Raw genomic sequence first — 9,940 nt, forward strand, 5'->3', positions numbered from 1 at the left:
AACCCCAAATTTTAAGACCTAGTATACAGTGATTTTTTAACCATCCATGGAAACAAAATTTTTTACCATCCATGGAAACAAAGGTTATACTGTTATTTTTTACCATCCATGGAAACAAAGGTAATACCGTATTGTTATCCATCCATGGAAACAAAGGTAATACTTTATTGTTATCCATCCATGGAAACAAAGATTATGCTGTATTTTTTTAACTGTCCATGGAAACAATGATAATACTGTATTTGTTTAACATATGAAGTTACTTCTGCACTTCTAGAAGATTCAGTTGATGTTTCATTTGTAATCTCATTGCTACCTTCACTTCTGGAATGTTAAATTTACATTTCCTGTAGAATCTCTTTGGAAAATGTACATTGCTTTTCACTGCAATGACAAGTGGGACAATGTTGACCTAGCAATACTTTTCCAATAACATAGTCACATACTTGTATATTGCCAAGAAATGATTAAAGATAAGCTTATTTACATTAGAACAAGTTGCACGATTTTTCTTAATGACCTTGAAACTAATTATTGTGAAAATATATGTTTCAAAAGCATGTTGTTGCTAAACGGGACTGTTTCACACTTTTACCTGTCTATTACAGATGACATTCAAGAGACCTGCTACAAACAGACAGTTGACTTTCCAGGAGATTGCCACAGAGGCTAGACTCCCAGAAAATGAGGTATGTTTGATGTAAAGCTGCATTTTATTGCCAAAACAAATTGCCATAGCATGATGTGATTTTGTGGTTCTTCAGATGAAGAATAATGAAAATTGATTTGCAAAATCAGTGCACACCAGAGTAAAGGAAGAAATCAGAATCTGAGGTGGAGAAGAGTCCAGACCATGGAGCAAGTAATATTAGAGCTGAAACAAATACCAAATGTTCCTGTTTGAATATTCATTTAATATATTTGGAGAGGATGCAAATAACCATTTTTTTAAGGCTCTTAAATATGTTTCCATTAGGTTTTTATTAATACATTTTACAGTTTACATTTAATTGGAAGGGTTTATCTTCCTAATTTTTTGTGCAGTTCATTTTACATTTTTTGAAATTTTACTTTTGGTTGGTACCATATAGAAACGATTTTGCTGAGGTGCCAAAACTTTCTACTACATACACACAAACACACACACACATCATAGAGGTATTCGATCCATTCTATTTTGCTGAGGTGCCAAAAAATGTTACTACATACACACACACACATCATAGAGGTATTAGATCCATTCTATTTTGCAGAAGTGCCAAAAAATGTTACTACATACACACAAACACACACATCATTGAGGTATTAGATCCATTCTATTTTGCTGAGGTGCCAAAAAATGTTACTACATACACACACACACACACACATCATAGAGGTATTAGATCCATTCTATTTTGCTGAGGTGCCAAAAAATGTTACTACATACACACAAACACACACACACATCATAGAGGTATTAGATCCATTCTATTTTGCAGAAGTACCAAAAAATGTTACTACATACACACACACACACACATCATAGAGGTATTAGATCCATTCTATTTTTTTGAGGTGCCAAAAAATGTTACTACATACACACACACACACACATCATAGAGGTATTAGATCCATTCTATTTTTTTGAGGTGCCAAAAAATGTTACTACATACACACACACACACACATCATAGAGGTATTAGATCCATTCTATTTTTTGAGGTGCCAAAAAATGTTACTACATACACACACACACACACACATCATAGAGGTATTAGATCCATTCTATTTTGCAGAAGTGCCAAAAAATGTTACTACATACACACACACACACACACATCATAGAGGTATTAGATCCATTCTATTTTGCTGAGGTGCCAAAAAATGTTACTACATACACACAAACACACACATCATAGAGGTATTAGATCCATTCTATTTTGCTGAGGTGCCAAAAAATGTTACTACATACACACACACACACACACATCATAGAGGTATTAGATCCATTCTATTTTGCTGAGGTGCCAAAAAATGTTACTACATACACACACACACACACACATCATAGAGGTATTAGATCCATTCTATTTTGCTGAGGTGCCAAAAAATGTTACTACATACACACAAACACACACATCATAGAGGTATTAGATCCATTCTATTTTGCAGCAGTGCCAAAAAATGTTACTACATACACACAAACACACACATCATAGAGGTATTAGATCCATTCTATTTTGCAGCAGTGCCAAAAAATGTTACTACATACACACAAACACACACATCATAGAGGTATTAGATCCATTCTATTTTGCTGAGGTGCCAAAAAATGTTACTACATACACACAAACACACACATCATAGAGGTATTAGATCCATTCTATTTTGCAGCAGTGCCAAAAAATGTTACTACATACACACAAACACACACATCATAGAGGTATTAGATCCATTCTTTTTTCTTTGTCTACTTAGGTTTTTAGTGACACTCCTCCACACCACCACCCCTTCAAGCCACATTGTAATGACTGAACATAGCATGCTAGATGTAAATGACATTTTAGGAGAATAGTATCTTTTGTGAATTAAAACTGAAAATCAAATGACTGTAGATGTTATTATGTCCTGTTTATCTTTAAACTCAATACAGCAATAAAGATTCCTTTAGTGCTGAAGAAGGATGGTCAGGAAGAGCAGAAACTTGATTACCTATTCAATTAAATGTGTGAATTGTCTCATAAATGTCTTTGGGAAATGATTTTCTCACAATCAGAATCACACAGACATGTGGTTAATTAAATTTGGATGTGTTGATTGCAGGTCTCTAGAATTTGTCATACTAGTATATTCCAGACAGGGGTCCTGAGTGGCTGAGTGGTCTAAAGCGCTCACCATTACGGATCACTGCCATCTCACCTCTGTCTGCGTGAGTTCGAGTCTCAGATTCTGCTAATGTGGTTATGTGAGAAAGCTTGCCAGTAACTTCTCTTGGGTCGGTGGTTCTTTCCGGGGGGTTTCCCAGGTTCTTCCTCCACCATTTATACTGGCCGCCATATATAGCCTATCTTGTGCTGAAAAATGGCATTAAACTCTACAAAAACAACAACAATATTCCAGACATGACTTTTTGACAGACTGATGCATGATGTGATTTTGTCCCAAATTAGACCTTTGGAGTTTCTGCTAAGCCACATACAACTCTTCAGACTTGATAAATAATTGTTGTAGCTGAGACCCAATGCACAGGTAATGACCTCATCTTATATGTACAATGTACGCTGGAGTATGTGTGAAATGGCCTTATGACTTCAGTCAACAATATAATGTAACCTCTGCCACTGCCAGGAACCAGAGAATTTGACCCCATAGTGGACACAAGTAAGATGGGGATTTGAATGGAGCCCATTAATCATGCCCCAAGGGCATATATATATATAGACACATACTTACTAGACATGAAAACCCCAATTCATATGAGCAGTTAAAACTAGTCTACCTCCTGGGACTAAACCCTAGGTTCACAAGTTTTGCTGGAGAGGATGGGGGTGGTCAAACCATATATTTCAGATACTTTAGTTGAATAATCAATTGAGTTAGTAATAGTCATAACTCACCCATCTACACATTTTAGTTGATGTATGTTTTTTTATTGTCAATGTAAAAATGACTCCCAATATATACTTATGTTGTTTATGAATAGGAAACCTGGTAGATTTTTTTCAATAGTTTTATAATTTGCTCACTAGGTGGAGCTGCTAGTTATGAAAGCTCTTAGTCTGGGACTTGTCAAAGGCTCGCTGGATGAGGTGGACCGCAAAGTTCATCTGACCTGGGTTCAGCCCCGTGTTCTGGATCTCGATCAGGTAATGGAATGATTGCATCCTTAGTGAAGAAAAAATTAGAGTTTTTCTTTAGTTATATTGCCTGTAAATAGTAAGACAGGCATTACTTTCCTGGAGTGAATGTTGCCATGACAATCACTGTGTCTTTGTTTATATTAAAATTTTGTTTTTTTAGTCTTTGAAAACACATTAAATGCATCATGTTGCTGCTTCCAGGTGAGACAAATAGAGTCCATCTGTGTATCAGAGTTCTCCCTAGACATATTGTAGGCTGTAATGGTAGATGCAAAGCTATTCAGAGTGTAGTAACTGTACTAGATTATACTTGTAAAGGTTTCCTCTCTAAATTACATTACCATAATGATACATGTTTATTAGGTATTAAAATATTCCATGTCATTAGCTTAATTAAAATATTTAATCATTTGTGTGGTCATTATACATAAGGCATGCCACAGTAATTATGATTCCTGTTTGATTTTCAAAATTTGACTGTAATGTTGTTTCTGCACAGTAACCTTTTATGGACTTAATGGATGGTAATTATGTTTGGTATGAAGGCTTGACATTAAGAAGACCTTGATCAAGTTCACAACTTAGGTTTGATTATCACCGTTTTCGGGAGCAGAATTGCATTGTTGAATTTGAACTTAAGCTTTCAGTTTCATTTCAGCTTGGTAACTTTTGAAGAATGGTTGATTTTGAACTTTTTCTGGCAAAACTTTATGGAGTAATGGCCACTACATGACTTGGAACTTTTCTTTTCAGTTTCATTTCTGCTCAACTTTTATGGATTCACTGGACTGTAATCCAGTTTTTTCAGTGGATGTCTTTTCGTGGCCAAAGTGGTTCGAGCATCCACCTTGGATGTGGGAGGTCATGGGTTTGAATCCCAGCCAAGTCATACAAAAGACCTGTAAAAAATGGTACTAACAGCTGCCTCACATGGTGCTCAGCATTAAGATGTTAATGTTATACTGGTTTCCCTGATGTCAGAATGACTGGGTGGAACATAATGCTAACATTTCTGTGGCATGACGCCCTAGTGCTAGACATTAGCAAATGCCACACTGCAGACATTGTTGCAGTATGACTGAAATTGTTAAAGCTACATTAAAATCCAAAATACAGACACACAGTGATTAGGAAGACCTAGGTTATGCTTCATTTTCATGATTTACAGCACAATTGTACGTTTAGCTGAGAACTTTGCCTTCATTTTCAGTTGAGTAATAATAGAAGGACATAACAGATTGAAACCAGATTTGGTAATAAGAAGACCTGGAAGCATCATTGGGTATCAGCATATTTCTAGTTCAAATATAATAATATTGGCATAAAATGTTTTACGTATCTGACGAATATTTATTTCTTTATTTATCAGTACCCCATCTTTTTGTGTTGGCTACAGGGAACAAAATTATTAAAATACACATGCAAGTTATCTCCCTTCATGTATACATCAGTACACGAGTGACCAAACTGTACTTTGAATAGCTCTCAACAGTCTATCAGAAATAAATATTCACTTTATTATTATCATGGCTTTATCAAAACTCACTCGAGTAAGGGGTCATCTCTTTTAAAAGGATAATGAATCATTGCATTAGTAAAGAAAAAACTATTCTTTGTTTTTTCCTTTAATACTTGAGATCATAGGTCTTTGATAATGTTGGAAGATGAAGGTCATTCAGTAAAGATGGATCTCACACTGTATTTTGGGGGTCTGTTTATGCCACCACTACTGGAAGCAGTGGCATCTTGATTTGGCCATTTCTGTCCATCCAACTTGAAAAGCATCTTAGCAAGATGCCATGAAACTGCACAGTGTGAACAATTGTCATTTTGCTGGCATGATCCGTATATATATATATATATATATATATATATATATATATGCCCTGTCTGGATTTTAGGCCATTAGAAGAACGTTTCAATTTTGTAAACATTTTGTAAAAACTTTTGGACTTTAAGAAAAGACAACTTTATTGGTACAATTATGCAAAAACCATTTGAGATAGACATATAAAATTTGGTAGGCGTATTTGTAGAAGACCTGATTAGATTGTCAGCTCATTATAAAAACTTTTAATTTTTCTTGGATGAAAAGCTTTTTCTCATGATTAAGTAAAAACCACATAACATAGACAAATTAAATTTGTAGGCATGTTTGTATGTGTATGTGGATTACCTGATTGCCAGAATTAAATGGCTCACTTGTATCGGAACAAAGTTTGCTTTTTAAGTTACAGTATACCGTATATATTAGCATAAGCCCATTTGCGTATAAGCCGACCCCCCAGACTGAACAGGTATAAACACTAAAAAGTGCATGACCCACATATAAGCCGACTTACAATTCCAAGGCATCTCAAGATGCACGAGGTAAGTTCTAAATGTATTTATTTAGATAAACTTGTATTTAACAAAATTACATGTATACTTATCTCAAGGTTGGCATGCATGATTATTAAAAAGAAATGGTATAACTTGTTTAAAAAGTAATTTATTTAATTTTCTGTTTTCTTACAAAGTTTCAGAAATAATGCTTCGAAAATTATGCTAATACCGTAAAAGCTGAGTTGTAGTTTGCTGTGTTGTAAGCGACCTTACACTATACCTGTCAACTTTCACGCCAGGAGAAAAAAAACTCACGATTTTTGGGGTTGCTCCTCACCTACCTCCTGATTTCATAATATGTTCTGATTTTTGTAGAGAACTCCTGATTATTATATTATGTCTTCAATTTTCATTTCTTCTAAACAAGAAAAGTCCTACATGTTCTGTTGTATCACCTGTGAATTGTTGTGACGAAGTAATTTTTTTAGTATAAAGCATTCGCTTCTTCACTAAATAGAATGACAAGTTTAAACATTATTCACATAAATTAATGGTTAATTTTACCTCTACAATAATAAAAAAATTAAAAATATACCAGAGCAAAAAGATAAACCACAACAATAAAATCGTCCACAATTAATTTCAGTTTCAAGAATGGTCACTATGAATGCTGTAACTCCATATGCTATAGCTCCATTCCCACGAAAGAAACTTACACGAGTAAACACCTGGCATTATTATACTGTATATACCAATGTTAAACTGGTATACTTACCGGTCAAAATTCCCTCCTATCACAAGCCAGTTTCAGGGTTTTAATGATTAAGTGTCCTGCACTGCTGTCGCAAAACGAAAGACAAATTCGGCATCTATCAACATAAGAGACACAGAGACATCAAACTTTCCATTGTGTGGAAAGTTATATTTGTTCAACTAAAACACAAAACTAAAATTGATTGATGTTGATTTTAGTTGATCTCTGTGAGAATTTAAGCCTTTATTACCACTCTTTGGGAACATGTAAATTATGACGGTTATGTGCTTTGTACAAATAAACGTGCATACCTTTTTAAAAATATTACCTCAATTTGTAGGATCGCTTATATAATTTAAAATAAGTAACTCGTGGGCGCGTGATTCAACGTAAATGAAACAGCTATTAAGGACTAGCTGAAATGTTATCTGGAAGAATGCAATTTGGTCGAAACAATGAATAAAGCAAAATCTGCATCTAGGTTTGGGAATAAGTAAGGATTTAAGTGATGCTTTGCACTGTGTAAGTCAGTGTTTCTCAAACTTGTTTGTCTTGCGGCGCACCAAAAAGATCTAAAAAATTTCACGGCACACCTGTATAATGGGCTGCATGTATTTGTTATTATACTATTATTATAATTAGAGTGATCGAGTTCTCCCGAGATCTCGCACAAGTCTCGTGTTACAAAAGAAACCAATGAATAACAGACTGACAGAATTTTCGTTTTTATATATGTTACTTTTTTAACTTTTGTGACATTGATTTACCATTTAATTTTTCGATATGTTCAAGGTTTCAAAACGCTAGCAATTTTAAATATTTTTCAAAACTCCCATGGCACACCTGCAAATGTCTCGTGGCACACTAATGTGCCACGGCACACAATTTGAGAATCACTGGTGTAAGTACTGTACATTATAGTTCAGCATGGTTTCCCTGGTAAACTCAACCGGCCCGCGAATTATGAAGTCTGTATTTACATTTATTTAACTTCATGTTGTTGTAGGGTTTAACGCCATTTTTCAGCACAAGATAGGCTATACATGGTGGCCAGTATGATTGGTGGAGGAAGAACCCTGGAAAACCCCAGGAAGAACCACCGACCCACGAGAAGCTACTGGCAGGCTTTCTCACGTACCCACGTTTGCCGAGCCTGAGCTCGAACTCACGCAGACAGAGGTGAGATGGCAGTGATCCGTAATGGTGAGCGCTTTAGACCACTCGGCCACTCGGGGCCCCAAATCAATCATAGTACTTTATAACAGTTTCATAATTATCATGTCACTGAAAGTTAATTTTTTTTACATGCCTATGTCTTAGGACATGGAACAAATTATTGTTTTATGTCCCAAGATTTACAGCCATTACAGTAGTCAACAAAATGACCTAAAAACTGTTAAGTTTACACACTGGCCCGCGGATAAGCCAACAACCCCTCTTCTTCCAGGCCTTTATTTTTTCCTAAATTATTTGGCTGATCCATGAGTATATACGGTAGTTATCCCCATTATTATGAGCTTAGTCAATAAGTTATCAGATTTTACATTGACCGCTCTGGTGGCCTAGTGGTTAGAGCATCCGCCTCAGATGCAGGAGGTCATGGGTTTGATTCCCGGTTGAATCATTTCAAAGACTTACAAAAATGGTACTAACAGCTGCCTCGCTTGGCGCTCAGCATTAAGAGGTTAGTGTTAGGACTGGTCGGCCTGGTGTGAAGATAAAGTGACTGGGTGGGATATGATGCTACATGTCTGCAGCATGATGCCCCAGTGCTAGATATCACTATAAACTGTCACATTGCAGACATTGTAGCGCTATGACTGAAAAATCGTTAAAGCTACATTAAAATTCTGAATCATACAGATATTACATTTGTGTGACTGTGCTTTATAACTAAGATTCTATGGTCACGACGGAATTTCAGTTACTAATGGTTTCTCCTGGAGTTAGCTGATACTTGTTTTGTTTTCAATGATATCTTTCATTACCTTAACATGTGTTTTAAAAGGATGTATTCTATTCTAATGATGCAGTTTTCTTCCTCTTGCTTCAGATTTCCATCATGCAGAAGCGACTGGAACAGTGGTGTGAAGATGTTGTTCAAATGGAGAGGTTATTGGAGGTCAAAGCTCAAGACATCTTGACATAACTGTGGACCACTGTTATTATTCCAGTTTAAACTCATAGTACATCTCACCTCATAAACTCATGTTCAAAAGTAATGCTTTTCTTTCCATGTTGTTGTTTCACATATTCCGATGCAGTGGCAGTTATTTCATGTGTACAGACATTAAAATGTCCACATCCAGTGTCAGGTTTTATTATAATTTATCAATTTAGGAACATCATCACATGTAAAATTTAAAAATAAAGTTGAAACCAACATTGTTATTGATGAATATTGTAGGTATCTGTCAATAAATTTAATAATGATAATTTTATCTGAGAAATTGTTTTTGTTTTTTTTAAACAAAGCAAATACGTGTGTTTCTTCAATTGAGTAGTGTCTTCTCTACTGAAAGAAAGCAAAGCGATTACAAATTGAGCTTTGTTCGGCACTATCAGTTGTCAAATAACCTTGGCTCATCTGATTTTTATCTTGCTAGTAGTTGCAGTTACTATATATATATATATATGCATGATTATAATTTTGTATTGAAGCTTTATTTATCTTTAACTGTTGTCCAACTTGTTTTTTTTTTAATTTAAATTCTGTAAATTGTAATATTTTAAATGTTGCCATGAGAGAGTCTGTATCTGGAGAAAGCTAAGAAAATGAATCCAATGTAAATATTTCTTGTGATGTTGAAATACATGGATAATATTTCTCATCATCCATCAGTTCATAGTCTCCAGCAAATGCAAGTATTCAGACCCTATTTAAAATGTTCTGCAGTGGTGTGTACCATATATATCATCTCTGGTTAATACATACTAAGTAAGCACACCAGTCTAAACATTCTCCAGGGATACATGTGAGTTGCATCCCTTGGCAATAGGTCATGGCCATTTGGGATAG

General features: G+C 35.2%; 1 protein-coding gene across 1 annotated transcript in view; it reads left to right on the plus strand.

Annotated features, from left to right (window-relative positions):
- LOC149769971 (26S proteasome non-ATPase regulatory subunit 13-like) overlaps positions 1-9,362 on the plus strand; it is a 39,464-nt gene extending 30,102 nt beyond the window's left edge. The window contains exons 11-13 of the mRNA XM_089949577.1: positions 609-689; positions 3,732-3,848; positions 8,975-9,362. Of these exons, the coding sequence (XP_089805703.1) occupies positions 609-689; positions 3,732-3,848; positions 8,975-9,070 (294 nt within the window). The 3' untranslated portion in view covers positions 9,071-9,362. The remainder of the gene's footprint in view (positions 1-608; positions 690-3,731; positions 3,849-8,974) is intronic.
- Positions 9,363-9,940: the final 578 nt, after the last annotated feature.

Source organism: Sinohyriopsis cumingii, unplaced genomic scaffold (genome assembly GCF_028554795.1).
Source record: "Sinohyriopsis cumingii isolate HCF-2022 unplaced genomic scaffold, ASM2855479v2 utg002916l, whole genome shotgun sequence".
Taxonomy (NCBI): domain Eukaryota; kingdom Metazoa; phylum Mollusca; class Bivalvia; order Unionida; family Unionidae; genus Sinohyriopsis; species Sinohyriopsis cumingii.